General features: G+C 37.5%; 1 protein-coding gene across 2 annotated transcripts; it reads left to right on the top strand.

Annotated features, from left to right (window-relative positions):
• Positions 1–21,112, top strand: asz1 (ankyrin repeat, SAM and basic leucine zipper domain containing 1). 2 transcript variants are annotated; one of them, XM_046863854.1, is made up of 14 exons: positions 1–118; positions 313–439; positions 602–701; positions 837–959; positions 8,116–8,230; positions 11,211–11,322; positions 11,566–11,700; positions 12,415–12,536; positions 12,653–12,725; positions 12,926–12,982; positions 14,220–14,332; positions 17,342–17,447; positions 18,007–18,120; positions 20,545–21,112. In XM_046863854.1, the coding sequence occupies exons 2-14, from the start codon at positions 332–334 to the stop codon at positions 20,695–20,697; spliced, it is 1,431 nt and encodes a 476-aa protein (XP_046719810.1). In that variant the 5' UTR covers positions 1–118; positions 313–331; the 3' UTR covers positions 20,698–21,112. The 2 variants fall into 2 exon arrangements, with proteins under 2 accessions (XP_046719810.1, XP_046719809.1); XM_046863853.1 differs by having other exon boundaries at positions 54–205.
• The last annotated feature ends 1,647 nt before the right edge of the window (positions 21,113–22,759 follow it).

Raw genomic sequence — 22,759 nt, 5'->3', positions numbered from 1 at the left:
GTGAAGTTTATAGCGGAATTAGAACGTAGTTCATGTTCAGGCTACATGGGCCGCATGGGGGCGCTACACAGAGCTAGATACTGGGAATCACCAAAAAACTAATGTGCATGTAAAGAATGTAAGTTTAAAGCATAATTTGAACGCTAATTATTTGTATTGATAGTAAATAACTGGCAAAAAAAAAAAACAGCGCCTGCGTTGATTGGTAAGAAGCGTGTTACCTCCATTGCTGTGTGTGCGCGCACGCAGGCATGTTAGCGAATCTGTAACGCAAGCCGGTGTGTGTGTTTGTGTGTTGGCGATTGTAAACAGTTTCGGCACACGGATAAATATGCTGGATAACATTGACTATGCCTTTCCTGCGGGCGACGAAAGTGATGGAAGTAGTGACGAGTGGAATGTTGGATATGCCAGTAGTACCAAGACACTAGACCCTGAGGTACAGTAATATATAGCGTTAACATAATAACTAGCGTTAGCTTGTTTTGGGGTTTTTTCTTCACTTTTCTGTCTTCTGATAGCTTCCGTTGAAACTCGCTTTTATGTAAATGTCTTGTTTTTAGATCGTGTAATAGTTATGTGATATTAATTCTGTTTGCAGGTGTCTAAGGCGACTTTAGATCCTAAGGACAATGTGTCACTTATGAAAAGGGCCATTACAGCAGGTGACGTCGATCTCGTGCGGCAGTTACTGGACAGTGGTGTGTAACTTTTATTTCTAAAAAATAAAAAACAAAAAGAGAAGGAAAATATTGTGGTTTTTATTACAGGATGTAATGTATGTTGCATATTTACGTTTCAGGATGGTGTCGGATGTTTTTTTGTTTTGTTTTTAGGAATGGACGTGGAGACATCTTTGGGCTTTGCGTGGACTCCTCTGATGTGTGCTGTGCATGTTGGACACTGTGAACTGGCCGAGCTGATGCTGAACCGTGGAGCCAATGCCAACTTCAGCAGAGGTAAAGAGTAAGTTTAGAAGTCGTAAAAATCTGGTCAAAGTCCAAATAATACTTCATGACACCTATTTGGACCATTTTTAGAACCATTGTGTCTATTCTATTTATATTCTGATTTTATAAGTGATGATCATGGCCTTTAAGAAAAACTCCACCTAAACATATATACACTATAAAAAGTCATTGAGACAACACCTAATTATTGAATTCAAGTATTTCAGTTGTATGCATTGCCACATGTGTATAAATTTCAGCACCTGGTCTTGCAGTCAGCATTTACACATATTTGTGTAAAAAAAAAATGGGCCGTTCTCAATAGTGAATTCAAGGGTGCTATAGTTTGCGATAAGTCAGTTCAAGAAATTTCATCCCTGCTTGATATTCCATGTTCAACTATAAATGGTATTATTGGAACATGGAAACAAATAGGAACAAGCCTCGCATCACAAGTACAGTGTCAAGCATTGGATGGAGTGGTGTAAAGCACATGTACTCTTGAGCAGTTGAAAGCTAGTGGCCTGACCTCAACCCTATGAAACAATTTTTGGGATAAACTGGAACAGATTTTCTTGTCCAACTTTAGTCTCTGACCCTGCAAATGCTTTGTTGGATGAAATGGCAAAAATGCCCACAGAAACAATTTAAAATTTAGTGGAAAAACCTTACCAAAAGATTGAAAGCTAAATTTTTTATGTTTATGTATTTAGAAGACATTACAGTCTCTTTTGGTGTAATGGGTGGGTGTCTCAATACTTTTATTCATATAGTGTATATTGTATGTTTGTGACGTTTAGACATTCTGCTATTAATTTTGTGATTAGTTCTGTATTTATATTGATCCTGTGCACAGTCGGTAGGTGTCTGTAGCACTGATTCATCAGGGAAAAGAAAATAGAGACCTAGAGACATTCTTTTCTTATTGTCTATTTTCCAGTGTTCCGTGTAATGTAAAATCCAATCTAGATGCTATTATTCTTATTGTCGATCAGGTACATGAACATAAAAATATATTTTTTTTTAATTAATTTTTTATTAACAATACATTTTAGATTCTTCCCATAATGATTTTTTTTTATTTGCAATGAAATTAAACAATACAAGCCATGTTTAAGGAAGCAGAAGACAGTGAGCATACAGTATCTTGGTAAACTGTTTCCACAAAAACTTGGAAGTATACAATTGTATAGGCTGTCTTGCATTTATCAAATCCGATTTCAGCTGTCCCCTCACATATTGCTGCAAGGCCAGCAGAAATGAACAGCACAGGATTTTGGTAGGTTCTAATCCATGTTGTTTGAAGCTGTTACCTTAACCAATCAGACTGCAATTTGGTCACTCCAAGGCCACTTATCAGGGAGTCCAGTCACGGCGGCATTTTACTTTTTCTGATTGGTGGTTGGAGATCGCACTAGTCAAGACTTGCAACCCGCATCTGTGGCAAACTGCACAAGCTCAAAAATCCATATGGATTTAATAGTTTTTTCATTTCTCAATGCCTGACTGAGGAGAAGAAATTGAGTTGTTGTAGATATACTTTGCGAGGACATTTACAATATGGACTTTTCAAGAAAAGTTGGATATCGTGAGGAAAAGTCAGCCAAAAACAGTTGTTAATATTTCTCATGAACCATTAAGTGTTTTCTTTCCCATAGAATTTGTTTAAAAGTACACAACTTGGCCAACAAATCTTAAATCCCCAGAAATATTGTCACTCAAGGAAAAGATGCACCAAATGCACAAAAAAACCCGGGGTCATTTTATAAAGTTAATATTGATTCTTCTGCTATAGATGTTGCCTGCAGTGAACAGAGACTTGTTGAATTGTGTTCACTGTATTTTCTACTTCAGTAATGGCATTCGTTTTCGCTGCATGTGATACCTCTCTGTGGTGCAGCGCTCTGTTGTACCGCTTTTCTGTATAAAATTGGTTTCTATAGCCATGGCATCATAATGGTATTGAGGTGGATTGGTTCAGATAGGACACCACTGAAGGCATTGGTGTGAAATGCATGGCACACCAATGCAAGTTACACTAATGTATACGAAAGCAAAAAAAAAAACCCACACACAATCCTTTATTCACTATTAAATACATCCAAGACTAAAAAAAAAAAGCATAGTATTATAGAACTTTACATTCACCGACCACATTATTAGCAATGCCTCTTCTTCTGTTTTTTTAATCAGCCTGTTATGTGCCAGTGGTGTGATGCATAAAATCATGCAGGTATCGGTCATTAACTTTAGTTAATGTGTCCGTCTAACATTAGAAGGGTGAAAATGTTAGTGACTTTGACCATGACTTTTTTTTTTTTTTAATTCCAGGTAGGATTGTTTAAGTATTTCAGAAACTGCTGAACATTTAAGATTTTCATGCATAACGGTCTATAGAGTTAACACAGAATGGTGCACAAACAAACATCCAGTGAGCAGCAGGTCTGTGGTTTGAAACACAATGCTGATGAAAGGTGTCAAAGAAAAGTAGTAGTTGGCTTTAAAAAAACATTGATGCTCTCAACTTGTATCTGTACTATTTCATGCCTTGCACTACTGCCACATGATTGGCTGATTGAATAATTGCATGAATACAATGTACCACCAAACAGCTGTTCCATATAAAGTGGGTTGGTGTCTGCACGTTCTCAATACTATTAACCATTTTTGCTCGTTGTTTTGCCATAAGTAGTAACTCGGATGGTGACTTGATGGACAGCTCAAATACTATTCAAATTCCACAAAATATTGTTGAAAGAAAACAGGCATCTCTCATTTTAACATTCTGCATTTCCCAGACAGGTGTTTTTGCCCAGATGTGCTCTGTTTAAACCATGTAATAGCTCTAAATGCCTAGTCCTGGTTTGAGTCCTTGGTTTGCCTGTGAAGACTGCATATGTTATTAAAAGATAAAGGAACAGAGAAATCAGAAACTTGTTGATGGGAGAAAAGCAAGCCATTTTGATGCTGAGAAAAGAGGGGAAATCAAACTTCAGAATTGAAAGAACCAACTGCTGTACTAACAATCACACATGGAATAGGTTGGCCACAAAAAAACCTCAGCAGTTAATGATGAACATTATAAGAGCTGTTAAGGAATTCCCCCCAAAGAGACATTGTAAACAACTTCCACAGGGAAGGGATAAAAGTATCCACTGTTTAAAGAAGACTTTAGGAGTAGAAATAGAGAGGTCACAAGACATTATGCAATCCTCATCAGCAGTTAGAATGAGACAGCCAGATTGGAATTTGCAAGAAATAAAGTGATTAGTCACAAAAGTTCTGGAAGTTCTGGAAGCAAGATTAACCTCAACCAAGGTGATGGAAATGTGAAGAAAGAAAGGATCTGCTCATAATCCAACACATACAAATTTATTGTTCATAAACAGCTTTGTGGCCTGGGCTTGCTTAGCTGCTGGAATGAGATCATTTATTTTTATTGATGACACAACTCATGCTGCTAGCACAAATTGAATTCAGAAGTGTAGGGAAATATTATGTGCCAATGTGTGTCTTTGTGCATACACAGGTGTGTCTATGTGCATACACAGGTGTGACTGGCCTGAACATACAGCTACAATACAGATGCACTATCATTATATTTAATTTATTTATGTGTTTCAGCAATCATTTAAATGGTGAAATGTTACAAGAATGAGTTTTCATTGGCTGATTTAGAGATAGTGGAATCTCTTTTGTAATGCTGACTTTGGCATGGGTTATGAGGTGAGTTCATTTGTTTGTTTTGTGATCATTATTTTGTTGTGCTTCAGGCCAAACTCTCGAGAGCATTTGCTCTAAATCACTGATGCAGTGAATAAATCATAGCCCCAAAACACATTTTACCTCTGTTTCTACATCTCTAAAAGATTTGCTGTGTTTGTGTAAAAGATCATGTAGCAGGCATGTTAAAGCAAGAAAATATCACCTTAGAAAATAAATATAGCTTGAATATAGTCACATTTATCTGAATTTCCCATTACAAGATTAAAGCAAACCAAATATGACATTTTTATATTCTAGACATTTTTAAAATTTTATTTACTTTTTGTAATCTGTTTATCTATTTTTAAATATTTATAAAAATGTAAAATCACCTGCCTATTAAACAAAACAAAAATATTAGAATTTAGTAAATTGTCTAGAAATAGGGTTTGATAAGATAAGTTATACAGTACCTTTATTCGTCCCACAGTGGGGAAATGTCTGTTACAACAGCCAAGAAAAAGAAATATATAAGTAGAAACATAATACAGTATATACAACACAATGGATAAATATAGAAGAGACCACCAATAAGTAGTTACGCCATCAAACATATTGCACATAGGTAATATTGCAGGTTTTAAATTATTGTTATTGCATAAAAAACTTTGTTATTGTTATTATTGCACAGTTAAACACAAGAACAGTGTATATTTTGGTGACTGGTTCACTGGGAGCAGCTCTGATTATAAAGTCTAATAGCAGCAGGGAGAAAAGACCGTCTGTATCGCTCCTTCAGACACTTAGGGTATAACAGTCTGTCACTGAAGGAGCTGCTCAGAAATGAAACTGTTTCATACAGGAGGTGAGGGTCGTTCTCCAGCAATGATGACAGTTACCACCCTCTTTTTCTCCCACCTCCTGTACAGTGTCCAGGGGAATCCCGAGGACTGAACTGGCCTTCCTGATCAGCTTGTCTAGTCTCTTCCTGTATGCAGTAGAGATGCTGCTGCACCAGCAGACCACACCATATAAGATGGCTGAGGCTAAGGTCTTCACTAGTTCTCCCTGCACTTCAAAAGACCTTAGTCTCCTCAGCAGAAAGAGTCTGCTCTGTCCTTTCTTATAAATTGCCTCAGTATTATCTGTCCAGTCCAGTTTGCTGTTCAGATGAACACCCAGGTATTTGTAAGAGTCCACTCTCACAATGTCCTTTCCCTGAATGTTCACTGGTGATAATAAAGTTTGTTTGTGCCTACAGAAATCCACCACAGTTCTTTGGTTTTCCCCGCATTTATCTGGAGGCAGCTCCGTTGGCACCAGTCCACAAAGTTCACACAGTTTATAATCTTATATTTGGTTTCTTGTTATCTGCTTATAGAAAATCCAAGATAAATTTGTGATCCTCAGGATATTTTCACTTTCTCAGATATATTTTTTGTTTGTTTTTTTGTTTTGCAAAGTCTGTCAGTTGGCAGTGTGTTCGTTAACATTGGTGTGATAATACTGCTGTGGTCGTAGCGGAGATAGATTCTAAAACCAATTTTGAACAGGGTCATAAACAACACTGCTGTCAACGTCCTGTTTTTATTTCACTGTGAATGTGGCGTAAACCACACACTCAAGTTACTATATGGGTCATTTTTATATCAGCTTAAGCAGAGGTGGTTGCACCATGAACAGAATATTCTAAAACATTTAGTACATAAAGTTCAGAACAAAGGACTGATGAATTTTAGATATTGTAGTAATCCGATTGCTGGTTTTTAACAACAGAAATTATGTTAACAAATGTTTTGAACAAGTAAACATGTTTGGTTGCTTCAAGTTGAATAATCTTAAAACGCTATGCTAATGTTAATATATCTGGCCAGTGTCAGTGGCACTACTTCTCATTGAGCTCATAGGAAGGCTGTGTTTGACACTGCCTGGCGAAAAAGTTCTGAAACCTGGAATCAAATTATGTTTGCAGTGTCACTCAGAGGTTAGAAATGAGCCACAGAATCCTGTACCAAGGTAGAACAAAGTGACTTAGAAGTTGAGACTGCATGTATTGTCTCTGGAGAAAGAAGTGGTATGCTTTCCCTTGATCCATGAATCATATAGCCCATATACTGTACAATATAAAGCCAAAGGTTTTTGACAGCTGGCCTTCATGTTGCCACAAGATTATTAAATTGGATGTCTTTAAATTCTGTAGCATTAAAATTCTCAGTGCATAGACCTGTTCCCATATAACAACCGCCCCGGGCATAAAGCAAGAACAGTAATGGTTTGCCAAGGTTGGTGTTGAAGAATTTAAGTGGCACAGAACCCAGGTTTTAACTCAGTGTAGTTGGTACACTAGCTACGCCCCAGGCCTTTTCTTCCGGCATTACTTCTCCTGAGGCTCATTGAGAACAAATCCTCACAGCATTACATATGAAATAACATACAACAGACTATACAATAGTAGTCTATGCTAGAGTGGATTATTTTTCTATTACAGTCCAGTCTGGAGTGAGTTATTCTGCTTATGCTACAGCACACAGCAATTTGCTGCTGATTAAAATGTTTTATTTTTGAGGTCTGTGAATGATGCATTGTACTTTTAAATTGTTTATAACTACTTGTAATGCTTTTGAGATTTGAATGGATCGTTTAGGTGGACAGAAAGCTTGCTCTCTGTGTTTATGTAAATATAAGCTCTTTTAATTTTAGCCCAGGACTTTTTCATCTGACTTAATAGTTGTGACGCAAAAACATGATTATTGAAAACATCCCGTTAATCTGCTGGTGTGTGTTCAGTTTACATGCTGGTGGGAAGAATGAGTGAAGTAATTTAGACATTTCCGCCATGTCCAGGCTCTGTGTGTATATAAATGTCTGTGTGTTTGGGAGCTTGGAAGGAAATAATTAAATGTGAAACCAGCCGCTGCCTCGTAGCTTGTGTTCTGCTTAAAGAGAGAAGAATGCAACAGTGATGGATAATGCTGGTACACAGAGCGTGATGTTGGCGTCATTGCGCTGGCCCAACACCGGCGCTTTATTTATTTTCCTGCTTCAGTGCAGACACAACCATTCTGAGTCTGCATCCTATGTTCAACCAGACTTGCTCGTGTAGCCTAAATCTGCCTCCAATCAGAGCAAGTATGTCTGCAACACGATGGTGTGTACACACTGCATTCGCACACAATTGTGTACATAATCGGGCCTTTGGAAAAGTGCTTTCAAGTGGATTTCACACTTAATTCAATCATGTTAGTAATTGTTTATGGAATTCCACAGTCGCTGTTGCCTAAAGATGTCATATTAATTTTCATTGCAAAACAGTTCTAGTATTTTCTCAACTGTTCTACCAAAAGTACTCTGTTACTGCTGCTGTTTGTAGACTGTAATCTCATGCTTTTCTTCCCTTTCTGTCTTTTTTTTTTTTTAATTAATTAATTAATTAATTAATGTATTTTTTTGCTTTACTCAGATCATTATACTGTGCTAATGGCAGCTTGCACTGCAAATTCCGTCACTGAAGAAAACATCAGCAAGTGTGTGGCTTTACTGCTGGGGCGCAATGCTGACCCAAATGTCCACAACAGGTAAAGTGTGTGCATATCTGGGCATGGTTTTATATCTGATGGGCATCTAATGTCGAACGTCTGATTTTTTTTCTATAGGTGTCAGTAGACCAATTTAAAGGAAATCTAAATTATGTTTTTAAAATGTATGATTTTCATAGAAACCTTTCAAACATAACAAACAAGTGGGTTTGCCAGTCATCTTATTTAATCTTGTTACTTATTTATTGTATTCTATTTTAAGTTATTTAATCTTGTTCATCTGGTTACTAGCTATGTTATAGTCATTAACATTCAATGTTTTTAAGGAATGCAGGAATAGTTTTGTATTAGTAAATGCTTCTAGCTAGCTAAAATTGCCTTGTATATGGCATTGGGTTGTCTAGAATTAAAAATGAAAGCTCAAACAAACGTGATGGTTTCCTTCATTCTCAAACATTTCCCAACATTATTCTCAATTCATTTACATTTTATATTTAACCAACTAGAGAATTTGGAAGATTGACCTTATTCAGGTCATTTAGCCTCCTTATACTAGTTCACTAGGTCAGACACTAAGAATACCATTGAGATAAATCCTTGTTTGTAGGAGGTAGAAGGTTAGATCAGCATGTAAAGAAAGGACCCAAGTCAAAGGATTTTAAATAACGGAAAACTGTGGAGGTTGTATTTGGGCAGTAAGGAAAGCGAGTGAAGAAATGTATTGCCAATCCCCCAAATTCTGTGGCTATAACTGGTTAAATCAGGGCTACAATCTTGTATTGTGCATTCAGCTTTGAACAATTATTGAGCAAATGCTCCTGCTCGGCACTGCTAATAAAAATGGGTTGACCTCATAATGGAGAGTGGAGCAGGGTCATGAATGATGAACGTAGCAGAATTTCCCGCCAAACCCTTGAATCGACAGTTTGGAGTGATGCCACATGCAGTCTGATCGATGGTTATCATTGGGATTTTCGAGGGGCTATTTTAGCTTGAACTGTGCAATTGGTTTGAAATGTAAATATCACACTGTAGACACACCGTTAAAATGTGTGTTAAAATGTCTATCCGTCATGTTCAAATAGTGTGCTGTATTGAAAAGCCATTCAGTCCAGCTTTTGTCATAACTCACTTGTGACTATCATAAAGTGCTGTCAATATGCAATGAAACCTCACAGTGAATTGCACTTTCTTTTTGCTGACTTGTCGGAAACTTTTGGATGGAAAGAATGTTTGATGCGTATTGAATGAATCGGGTATGATGATTTTGCATTTGTACTGCAGCCACAGGAACTAAGTAGCCCTTCCACCAGACCCCAGCTGCACATCATCTGCAGCCTTAGCTGTGCACATGACCCAGCATCAACAAGGACTTTGCTGTGTTGACTGGTATAAAAGTGGTTGTGTCCTGTCCAGACAAAATATTTGAAAAGTTGTAACAAGTTGCAGAGGGAAGTGGCAATGCAATGACGCTTGTGAAGCACTGCCCTTCTTCTCGGTCTTTTGAAGACTGCACTTGACTGGCATTTGACAGCTGCATGCCAATAACAGGTTCAGTAAACCATATATACATGGTCAACCTATTATTGACATGCATGTCTGAAACATTTCCTGTAGGATTTTCTCCCATAAATGGTGGGCACATGAGTTAGTAGATGTGGGGAACAAAGACTTAGAGTTGCTCTCATACATTGGTTTCGCAAACATTTTGGAATATTGATGACAATCTAGAATGAGGTTTTCAAGTCACAGTTGTTCAAACAGTGCATAATTCCCATAAAAGTCCATTTTAGCCATTGATGGACTGCAACATTTTTAATTAGGTATATTGAAATTTGTATCATTCATTCTTAAGGCTTGGGGGATTGTGTGAAATTATAAATGATTTTAGGACGTTTTAAACAATTAAATTTTAATAATTGCAGTTATCATCAGATGTAAGTTGTGGCTGTGTATAGGAACAAAGTTATTGCAACAATGCATTGCACAAGAAGGCATGAGAATGGATAACTCTGATAAGACGTTGTTATGCTTGTCATTCTTAATGATTTGGTGCTGTTGCTTCAGTAACAATCACTGAACAAATATTAGCAAACAGACAGGCTTTTCTTTCACTAATTAGTAAGTACCTGAATTAACTCAAAAACAATTCTGTCAAACTGGTCCATTTGTCCTTATTACATTTTTCACTCGGTTTTAATGGGCTGTTTAAAAATCAACCGTCTTTTACATTCTCCAATAACTCTACCTTTACTATTAACCAAATTAAGGAGCACCTTGGCAGTAATGCTTTTGATCGGATCTAGCAAACTTCCTGAATTGATTCAGCAAACTTCCTGATTACTGCTAGCCTGGGAACATTGTTTGTCACCAGAACAGTTGCGTAGATAATGTCACATTGAGGAATAAATGTGCCCTCCTTCACCTGTACATGACGTTGTAAAGCTGAAGTTCGGATGCCTGTTCTCTGGGAAATGTCAGATATTGTGATAAATGACTTAAGGATTTTCCCATAGACTCATGCTAGAACCACACTCAGGGCTCACAAGGCTGTGTAATGTTTGACACGCGCTTCTGCTTTCTGTTGCAGTTCCATAAATATGAATCACATTCACACAGCACTTGTTAATATATGTTCCCCAAGATGGAACGTGAGGTGAAGCAAGATGAGCTCATAGTGATTGCTTTTGCACATCTGCAATCAGTGGTTTAATGTTTTTCTCACTTTGCTCTAAATGTCGCTGTAGCACTGAAATACAGTACAATAAAACCTGGATCATTGGCATTTGTGTCAGAGCGCGTTGAATATTTTACCACAATTATTCTAATCATTCTCTCCCTGTTAACCTTTTTTTTTTCTTTCACAGGTCAATTTATTAGTCACTAGATTATAGTTTAACTTTGTTAAATTGTACCTGGTTGGACTTGGACTTAACCCATGAACTGACTTTCTACTGTGAAACCCAGCAAAATGGTAAGCTCAGGAATTTTGACCTGCGGCAGTCTTCCTTTTGTGCAGGTGTCACTTGACGTGCCTCATGTTGGCCGCCAGGGACGGTTACTCTCAGGTTATCAATCAACTGGTGTCCCATGGAGCAGAGCTGAACCTCCAGGATGAAAATGGCCACACGGTACTCTTCACACATCAGTCATGGTTCCTAACTACATTTTGATATCTTGTTTCTAAAATAAATTAAATGTTTAAAGTTGGTCTAGCAGTTCAGTCATTCGTATATACCGTGATTAAACACAATATGCCTCATGTCTGCAGCAGGTCTAAAGCTTTGTCACACTTGACGAGAACTCTTGTTTAGAAATATAAGGCTTGTGGTGTTTTTGCAAGAACAATAAATGAGACTCTTTGGTATAATTAGGCACTCATGTTAGCTGTGCGGTACGGGCATGAAGCTGCAGTTCTTAAACTACTACAGCTCGGCGCTGACAAGTCCATTAAAAACAAGGCAGGAAAAACAGCAGCTGACCTGGCCGAATCATTCAAACACCTGCAGGTATGTGACCTGTGACCTCAGACTTAAAAGACCTTATCAGACATGTTGGGTTTTGCATATAAGGAATTTATTTCAGCCAGTATATCAGCCAGTACCTACTGAAAGACAAACCAGAAAATTGACTAGACGATTCAGGATTAATGAATGATCCTAGATATGCTGCACTGTATGCAGCACTGGTATAGAGTTATTGGGGAATATTCTTCCTTTTGTTGTGTTGGAATATACATACTGCCAATTTTCATTTTCAAAAAGGTCTGCCAACAGGGACTAATTCTAAGTACATCTTATGTACTCAGTAAATTTTGATTACATTGAAGTAAATATATCATTCATATTTATGTATCTGACTGTTTCATGCGCAGTGCACATTTTGACTAAGATCGACTTCAAATTTTATTTAATAGACCTTCTTGTTTTTGTAGTTTGAGCTTTGGATTAAGCTTTAATTCTAGTAACCAGTCAGACTGACTAATAAGAAGTCAGTAGATATAATGGTTTTGATTGTACCACTGTAGCAAAATGAATTCATTTAATTTCCTACAATGCATTAATTTTTTCTGTGGACCACAGAATCAGGGCTGTAGGTGTTTGGCAGTGGTTTGCAAAACTGTATGACTCTGACCGTGTAAAATATTTCGTTACAAGCGTTATTGTTACTGTTCTGCATTTTGAAAGTGGTTCAGTTGAATTTTTTAGCCAGTGTCTCAACAGATCTGTCGATATCTCAACTCTTCGAGTGACTCCAGTGTTAATGGTGCACTGCCCTCCAAATCTGAAACGGTGTTTAAATTTCTCAACCAAAGCCCTGAACCTCTATCCTCTTCAAAGGAAAGGTACATTCCAACCTAGTTCCTACAGCCTGTGGCTAGCATGCCCTCTTGTGGTGATGAGGAATACTGACACTCTTTAATAAAGTCATATGGATGCATAAACATTTGTTTGCTTGCAGTTCTGATAAACTGAGTGATATTGAGCTACTGCTGCATGGGCTGAATTTGGAGTACCTCTCTGACATTATGATGGTGAGTAAACTTTCATATTATACAGACTGGTTCACAGATTAATCCAGGTAAAGCTAAACAGGTCAGAATTTTTAGACTATCACACTTGATACAGGCAAGTGTAGATACATGAACAAATGCAGTTGATCAGCAGTAAATGTTTGTGTGGTGGCATGGAGTTTGTTCTAAAAGCAATTCTCATTTCTGTACATGTTGATCAGGAAAATGACATCACCTGGAGCCACTTATTGACCATGGAAAAAGAAGACTTAGAAAGGGTAACTTTTTAATTAATAAGAAAGAATGAATAAATGAATAGTTGAACAGATTAACACAGTATATGGACAAAAGTATTGGGACACCTCACTTCTCCAGCCTTTTCACTAAACTGTTGAAACAAAGTTGGACACAACTGAATAAGATGTTTTTGGATGTGGTAGAATGTGGTAGAATTACATTTTCCCTTCACTTAAACTAGGAGACCCAAATCCGTTCCACCATGATGGTGCCCCTGTGCACAAAGCCAGCTCGTTAAAGATCTAGTTTTTATGGATAGGAGTTGAAGATCTTGAGTGCACAAAAAAAATAAAATAAAAATCACATAGCAAAATGTATATTGAATCTTATGGTCACGTGTCCACAAACTTTTGTCGATATAGTGTAGCTCATTGTTAGCACTTTAAACTTGTTTAAATCTACTTGGCAAAATATCCCCATATAATAATGCGTGTTATGAACTGCCCTAAGAAGCAATGGCTCAGTGGATTTGGAAGTTTCTGGGACAAATCCAGAGCAAAGATGTGCATAACCTGCTGTTATGCGGGCTTCTTGATGGAGCGTTGCAGTAATAGGGGTGACTAAGGCACCATGTATAATCGTAACTTCTTTCAAAGTTTAAAGTGCTTATATACACACACACTATGTGGAGAAATGTTTGTGGACACCTGATCATAAGATTCGTATATATATGTACATAAGATATGTGCTTTTTAACATCCTATTTCACATTTAGTCCCCATTTGCTGTTATTATAATAATAATAATAGATGGTCCACTAGATTTTGTAGTGTGGTTGTGGAGATTTGTGCTCATTCAGCCACATCATCATGCTGGAACAGGTTTAAGTCTTAGAAAAGTGAAGGAAAAATGTAATGCTATCGCATTTAAAGATATCCAACAGTTTGGGGAAGCACGTCTGGCTCGAAGTGTCAGGTATACTTTTGTCCATAGAGTGTGTGTCTGTGTGTGTCCTTTTGTATTCCCCTTTTTCTACTCTGTATTTCAATCTGATTGATTTTGCATGATTAATATATTTCATGTATACTGTATTAAGTGCATAAGAGTGATCATTTTAATGTGTTGTGTGCACTTTATATGATTTAATAAGGGACTAATTGACAGGTGCTTGCAGCTTTGGTTAATTGATCATTTGTTTGGCACTTATGCTATTGTTTTTCACAATGTGAAAGAGTGAGGACTGTCCTGGCCTGTCCTATTCTTATCTTTACTGTTTAGATTGGAGTAACAGATCCTGACGATCAAAAAAAGGTCCTTAATGCAGTTCAGGAGATTCACCTTGACCAAGTGGATCTGGACACCTTAAACCAGCTTGGCAACATAGACAAGGGGTAAGATCCCAACTCATGTGTGTGTGTTTGTGTGTGTGTGTGTATGTATGTATGTATGTATGTATCTTTATTTTCATGACTATGAAAATTGTAGATTCACACTGAAGGCATCAAAACTATGAATTAACACATGTGAAATTATATACATAACAAAAAAGTTTGTGAAACAACTGAAAAAATGTCATATTCTAGGTTATTCAAAGTAGCCACTTTTTGCTTTGATTACTGCTTTGCACACTCTTGGCATTCTCTTGATAAGCTTCAAGAGGTAGTCACCTGAAATGGTTTTCACTTCACAGGTGTGCCCTGTCAGGTTTAATAAGTGTGATTTCTTGCCTTATAAATGGGGTTGGGACCATCAGTTGTGTTGTGCAGAAGTCAGGTGGATACACAGCTGATAGTCCTACTGAATAGACTGTTAGAATTTGTATTATGGCAAGAAAAAAGCAGCTAAGTACAGAAAAATGAGTGGCCATCATTACTTTAAGAAATGAAGGTCAGTCGGTCCGAAAAATTGGGAAAACTTTGAAAGTGTCCCCAAGTGCAGTCACAAAAACCATCAAGCGCTACAAAGAAACTGGCTCACATGCGGACCGCCCCAGGAAAGGAAGACCAAGAGTCACCTCTGCTGCGGAGGATAAGTTCATCCGAGTCACCAGCCTCAGAAATTGCAGGTTAACAGCAGCTCAGATTAGAGACCAGGTCAATGGCACACAGAGTTCTAGCAGCAGACACATCTCTACAACAACTGTTAAGAGGAGACTGTGTGAATCAGGCCTTCATGGTAGAATATCTGCTAGGAAACCACTGCTGAAGAAAGGCAACAAGCAGAAGAGACTTGTTTGGGCTAAAGAACACAAGGAATGGACATTAGACCAGTGGAAATCTGTGCTTTGGTTCCAACCACCGTGTCTTTGTGCGACGCAGAAAAGGTGAACGGATGGACTCTACATGCCTGGTTCCCACCGTGAAGCATGGAGGAGGAGGTGTGATGGTGTGGGGGTGCTTTGCTGGTGACACTGTTGGGGATTTATTCAAAGTTGAAGGCATACTGAACCAGCATGGCTACCACAGCATCTTGCAGCGGCATGCTATTCCATCCGGTTTGCGTTTAGTTAGACCATCATTTATTTTTCAACAGGACAATGACCCCAAACACACCTCCAGGCTGTGTAAGGGCTATTTGTCCAAGAAGGAGAGTGATGGGGTGCTGCGCCAGATGACCTGGCCTTCACAGTCACCGGACCTGAACCCAATCGAGATGGTTTAGGGGTGAGCTGGACCGCAGAGTGAAGGCAAAAGGGCCAACAAGTGCCAAGCATCTCTCGGGGAACTCCTTCAAGACTGTTGGAAGACCATTTCAGGTGACTACCTCTTGAAGCTCATCAAGAGAATGCCAAGAGTGTGCAAAGCAGTAATCAAAGCAAAAGGTGGCTACTTTGAAGAATCTAGAATATGACATTTTTTCAGTTGTTTCACACTTTGTTATGTATATAATTCCATATATAATTCCACATGTGTTAATTCATAGTTTTGATGCCTTCAGTGTGAATCTACAATTTTCATAGTCATGAAAATAAAGAAAACTCTTTGAATGAGAAGGTGTGTCCAAACTTTTGGTCTGTACTATATATATATTTATATTTATTTATTTAAGGGATTTTTTTTGAGTTTGCATTAAATGTATGAACTGGATATAAATAGTCTGCACATCCTTGTTAAAACTGCAGTGAAATCCTTTCATGGTTTTTACACCCACCATTTTACTAAAAGCAGAATTAATTTTTACTATACAGACATTAACTCGAGCCTAGGATTTACTGTATTAATTGACTGATTATTTATACTAGGGAATTATGTTAATATCTGCGTTTAATCCGATGTTGAGACACTAACTGTCTTTCTTCAGACAAAAAGGAAATTGCAGCCACCCGACTTGAACTCCACCTTTATCGCATCTAGTAAGATTCTGATTGTTTGAAGTAGGACGACCTGCTGTGTTCACGAGGTTTTCAGACAAACCTGTCTTAATGGTTTGAGCTCTAATAATGATTTGTGAAGTGAGGAATGAGTGAGTGCGGTTTCTTCATGCTCATGTTTTGACGAATGGTCCTGAGCAGTTTGCCCATATGCCATGTTTTACCTTAACAAGGCTAATCAATCTGTGATTTTCTTTATTCAGAGCTAAGGGGTTTCCCTGAGGGCATTGGGTCATCCAGTAAATTCCACATTTAATCCTTTCCTGATAGGTAGTCTATAAACACACACTAAAGGCATGTTGGGTTAGGAAGAAATCCAATGGCGAGACCTGATTTCCTGGCTAATGGGAAGTGCAGGAACACAATTTGTCATTTTGCAGAATATATGATTGGACATGTCATTTCCCTGTAGTAATTGAGAATGTTTAATTCCTCAAATAATTGGAAAAGCTAAAGATGGTGATAAATAGGGAGAAACTCCGTAAATGGATGCAAGTTCAAAAAACATTTACCTGATGCTTTGAATTCAGGAACATTGCTATTAAAGGTGGGTTTTTGGATAATGCCTAGCTCATATGTTGGCACAGTGGCGCTTACCAGTTACTTAGTTGCCCAGCACAAAACTATCACTCATTTAGTCAAAGAAAAACTAACAAAGCAACACTCTGTGCCATCTTTTCATTCTGGTGGAGATAGTAACTCCAGAGTCTGACAGTGTTTACCACACCGGCTGACAGACTGTTAGGAGAAGAAAACGGCTGCTTGGAGAGATCCGCTGTTAAGATAGCGTTATCAGCATTACTTGGTCTGCCAGCCATTACAGGCGTTTGACATGCTAAGTGATGGAAGATGTGCTTCAAAAATTCTATCACCAAACGATGCTACACATCATTGAGAAAGTATTTGCATAGATTGCAAGATTAGTGCTTAATATTGTTGTAATGATTTTTGTACATTTAGACAAATATTTCAGAATATTCCTAATATCCTTAATATTACATACTGAACATTTGTGTGCATATATTTTCAGGACTGAGGAGCTACATACCTTTCTGATCAGCCTGAGGCAGCAGTGCTGTTACCTATCTGAGATGGTACAGGATGTCATCAGCAGGTTCCCACGCAGTAGCTCACAGGTTTGCATGTGCACACTACTTTAACACTAACCCTTCCTATATAATGTCTAATTAGCAATCCCATTTTAAAGCATAATTGCAGAACATGGGAACAAAAACTGAAAATCTGGAACTTGATTTAAAGGTTTAGCTTTAGGTAGCCATCAAATTCTAGAACTGAAGATTCATCCAAAACAGGTCAGGTGCTTTTTATTTTGCCTGTCAGTAAATATGTGGTTCTGGTATTTTTATGCATTCCTAAATCAATCAGACTGGTCTTTTTTAAATGGTAATCAAAACTTGTCTAATTATTATGTTGTACTTTTTTAATCGCTAACAAGAGCTTTCTTTTAATGAATCTGTTTTCACATGAATTCATACTGAATTAAATGTTCATAGCTGTTTTCAGTAGATCACTCCCATTTCTGATTTACTATCTATTCTGCAAAAAAATAAAGAAAAGTTTCTTTTTTCTTACAGCTTTTACAAATCCAAAGCAAAATTATAAGACAAATGTTACTGCGTGCTTTTATATGTTGACTCACTTCAAAATAGAAAATAAATTAATTTGTTTCGGCAGCTTGTTCTGACATGGGATCCGAAGAAGGAGACTCATGCCATATGCACAGAGCTTGTGGCTCAGGTCGGAGACCTGCAGAAAGAATTGGTCTGTCTGAGGGACCTCCTCGGCAAGGTCAGCAGCATTTTCACATTTCTTTGTATAATCTGTCTACATCGTGAATCCACTCAGGACAGAGTGTGATGGCAGAAATTTTCACAGCTCATAACTCAGAAGCAGTGTAGTCTTGTGAAGAGAACTGGAGCGTAGAGGGCAGCCAGCATGCCCTCTGTGTCAGGCTGGAATCTGACAGTGAATGGAGGCCATGTGCTGAGAGAAGACCCAACAATGTGGTTTATCTTATCATATAACGCTCCTCTGAGAGAGAGACGAACATTTCTACAGGTTTTCCCTAATAAGCACAGCTGAATTGATGTCGAAAAATTCATGAAGTGGTTTTTATTTTTATATATATATATATATATATATATATATATATATATATATATATATATATATATATATATACATACACCCTGCTATTTTGCAAGTTCTCCCACTTAGAAATCATGGAGGGGTCTGAAATTGTCATCGTAGGTGCATGTCCACTGTGAGAGACATAATCTAAAAAAAAAAAAATCCAGAAATCACAATATATGATTTTTAAACTATTTATTTGTATGATACAGCTGCAAATAAGTATTTGAACACCTGAGAAAGTCAATGTTAATATTTGGTACAGTAGCCTTTGTTTGCAATTACAGAGGTCAAACATTTCCTGTAGTTTTTCACCAGGTTTGCACACACTACAGGCTTTTGGCCCACTCCTCCACACAGATCTTCTCTAGATCAGTCAGGTTTCTTGATATTTCGTAGTGCTGAACGATTAATTGTATCGCAATTGCAATGCCAGCTCATGCGATTATATAACAGCAAATGTGATTTTATAAAATGAATACGTTTCTGAAAACTGTCTGAAAACAGTTTGCAGATTTTCCGCGCCATTAAAAAATAAAAAATAAAAGAGCAGATATTCTTGGTTTAGGCAGTGCACGTGTGGCGTGTGTGGTCAAGTGGCAGCGCGGAGACCAGATGAAGATGGATGCCGAGCAGACCGACAATGGTCTGCTCAGTGTTAGTGATCTTTAAGCCAAAATATCGCCAACACTGAGCAAGATTTGTTAAATTAAAGTTACGACATCATGTGACAATATGATAAATCTGTAACAGATCTCAGTGGTTCCAGGTTGGAAGAAAGAGATGACAAACGATGTTTCAACACACAGCGCTTTCTTTTACTTTTTATTCACTTTTGCTCCGCCGCTTTCCTTTTCTTCGTTCACATGCCGGGACACACACACCCACTCGCGGTAACGCGCATCTTTTTTCGACGCGAAATGCACCCATCCCCCATCTAACTTATATTTGTGAAAATGTATGTTTTTATTTATTGTTTTATTCAATTCAGCTGTACCTTGGAGATACAAAATGTTTATATTAATGCAAATGTTAATTTAAAAATGTGTGCAATTTCCTCAATAACCAATCAAGTTGACTCATGATACTATTTATTATATTGCAATATTGACCACAATAATCGCAACATGACATTTTTTTTCCAAACCGTGCGGCCCTAAAGCATTTTTGACATAATATATAGGAATAATAAAGGTTTGTCTCTTTTTTGCTTCAGGGTTATTCTAGGCTTGTGCATCTTCATTACTACTACTACCACATTTTATCTATTTAAAACAAATGTTCTGATTCGTAATTTAGCTGATAGTATTGCACCTACAAATACTTGGATGTTTTTTCAAAAAAGGTCTACAAATGGACACATAGCATACAATATTTCTGTCAACACGTTATGTATGTTTTTATGATGTCTCACCTGCCCTTTTTTTCGAATTTGTACTAGCTAGTTTCAATTACACAACTGGAGGGTGAAGAAAGAATGAGTAACATTCATCAGTATATCAGAAGAATATCTTATGAGTGTGAAGTGTATATTGTGTATGCCTCTAGTCCACGAGTAACTGATATGGCATTGTCTGGTGCATCGAAAGCAGTGATGTAGGGGATCTTGTCAAAAATAGAATGATAAATACTGCGTATTTATAAACAGACTGTGTTTCATTATGTATGTATGTTTAGAAGATAGCTTTCTGTTATAAAATCTAGCTGTGGCAATAAACCTGTCACCAAAATACATAACAGTGGTCCCCTGGAACTCACGGGGGTTATGTTCTAAGGCGAGTTCCGGAAATCCGCAAATTAGTTAGGTTCCAAATGAGAACTCGCAAATTTTCCGAGCCGCGAGTTCTGAACCGCGAATTATCGGGGATTGACTGTATATCGAAAAAACTATTTCAGCTCCTTTTCAGAAACTGTGAAAGTTGTACCGAGTTTTACATTCATTTGAATTCAGTCAAGCATTAAAGATTTTTTCAGTACATTTCTGAAACCATATTAATGCATTTTGATAAACATTAGACCGGTGATTGTGAATGACTAATTTTAACTATAATTTTTGACTTTTTGACTTATTCTCTCCTTTAGATGGATCCCACTGATATCACCTTCCATCCACCTTTGCCAAATTCCCACACCACTATGAGGAGACGGGTTATAAAGAAGCTCGCAGTGGCTGTGCTTGGAGCAGGATTACTTCTACTGTTGTCACAAGCAAGGCACTTCAAACCCTACATCTGAGAAATATTTGTAGTTTTGTATGCCATCAGTGTTTTTCTTTACTTCATTTTATTTTTTTTTTTAAGTATTTCATTTGTTAACTGAATGAACGTTGAGTTTTTCCTCACAGTTTAAAGTAGTAAATGGTAAATTATGATGGCTTGTTTTAAGTTCAAAAAAGTTCTCTTTCGTTCTGTATACCCAATTTGCAGTGCCTCTTTAATATGGTTTCTGCTTAATGTTTCACTTATAGATTGACTGAAATCTGTTCATGTTTACATAAACTTTACTACATTCACACAGCAGTCTATATAGTTAATAAAGTGTGTTTGTTTGTTTTGGTTTCTGGGATGTAACAAATTTTGCACATACAAGCTGCTGTCTATGGTGCTGAAATGCTTTTTATTGTTTAAAAAAAGAAATTCCTTTCTCCAAACCATTGTCTGTCTTCACACACCTTTTCCGCTTTTACCTTTGCTTATTTCTCTTAATATATAATTATTATAAATATAAGCATTTATTATTATATAAACAATATAATATTTTATATAGAGTACTGTGTAAAAGTTTTGGCAGGTGTAAAGTAATGCTATTAAGCCAGCATACTTTCAAAAATATCCATTTAAATTTATTATTTAACAAAATCTGAAGTAAGTGAACAGAAGAAAAATCTAAATTAAATCATAATCAGTAAATGTGACAATTTTTATTCTTACACTTGCACATTCTGTACTCTTGCACACAGGGATTTTGTAGGATCAGAGTCAGGTGTATTATTAACCAGTTTTATATATAGCAAGTGGTAATGGTCAATTATTTTATAGAAAGTTTGGAATGCAGTCATTATCTGAAACAGAAACAGCTTTATAGGAGGCTTAAAACTGGGTAAGAGACAGCCAAACACTGCTACTAAGGTGAGGTTGTCGAAGGCAGTTTCATGTCACAGGTCATACACCATGACAAGACTGAGTACTGTTCAAGCTATTCCAAAGAAGCACAAAGAAATGGGCAAGGCTGTGGATTGTAGGTGCAGTGGTCAGCCAAGGGGACTTCATGCTTTCTTCCCTTCCACATCAGATGTTCAGCAATGCCATCATCAAAGAACTGATGGAAACCAGTGGGACCCAGTTATACTCATCTACTGCTCAGAGAACTCTTGCCAGAAGTGGTCTTTATGTATAAAATACCTATAAACACTTCTATTTTTGAAAGCATTTGTACTTTACAGCATTCATCTTGTTAATCTTGTGCTAAAACCCTTCATTTAGTACTGTATATATTCCAAGATTTCTATGGAACAATTTAAGTTACCATCAAGGATGCGTAAAATTTAGGAGTCAGCAGTTAGCCATGGTGAAGCATGGTGGTGGCAGCATCATGCTGTGGGGGTGTTTTTCAGCTGCTGGGACAGGACAACTGGTTGCAATCGAGGGAAAGATAAATGCAGCCAAGTACAGGGATATCCTGGACGAGTGCTCTGGGCCGAAGGTTTACCTTCCAACAAGACAATGACCCTAAGCACACAGCTAAAATAACAAAGGAGTGGCTTCACAACAACTCCGTGACTGTTCTTGAATGGCCCAGCCAGAGCCCTGACTTAAACCCAATTGAGCATCTCTGGAGAGACCTACAAATGGCTGTCCACCAACGTTTACCATCCAACCTGACAGAACTGGAGAGGATCTGCAAGGAGGAATGGCAGAGGATCCCCAAATCCAGGTGTGAAAAACTTGTTGCATCTTTCCCAAAAAGACTCCTGGCTGTATTAGATCAAAAAGGTGCTTCTACTAAATACTGAGCAAAGGGTCTGAATACTTAGAACCATGTAACATTTCAGTTTTTCTTTTTTAATAAATCTGCAACAATGTCAACAATTCTGTGTTTTCCTGTCAATATGGGGTGCTATGTGTACATTAATGAGGAAGAAAAATGAACTTAAATGAGTTTAGCAAATGGCTGCAATATAAATTTAATACATTTATAAAAATTTAAGGAGGTCTGAATACTTTCTGTACCCACTGTATATATTGAAAAAAGTTTGCAGACACCTGTTCATAAGTATGGTATGTGCTTCTAGATCATC

The sequence above is a fragment of the Silurus meridionalis genome, chromosome 13 (assembly GCF_014805685.1).
Source record: "Silurus meridionalis isolate SWU-2019-XX chromosome 13, ASM1480568v1, whole genome shotgun sequence".
Classification (NCBI taxonomy): domain Eukaryota; kingdom Metazoa; phylum Chordata; class Actinopteri; order Siluriformes; family Siluridae; genus Silurus; species Silurus meridionalis.
The sequence above is the reverse complement of the archived record's forward strand: the minus strand, read 5'-3'. Positions and strand labels throughout refer to the sequence as shown.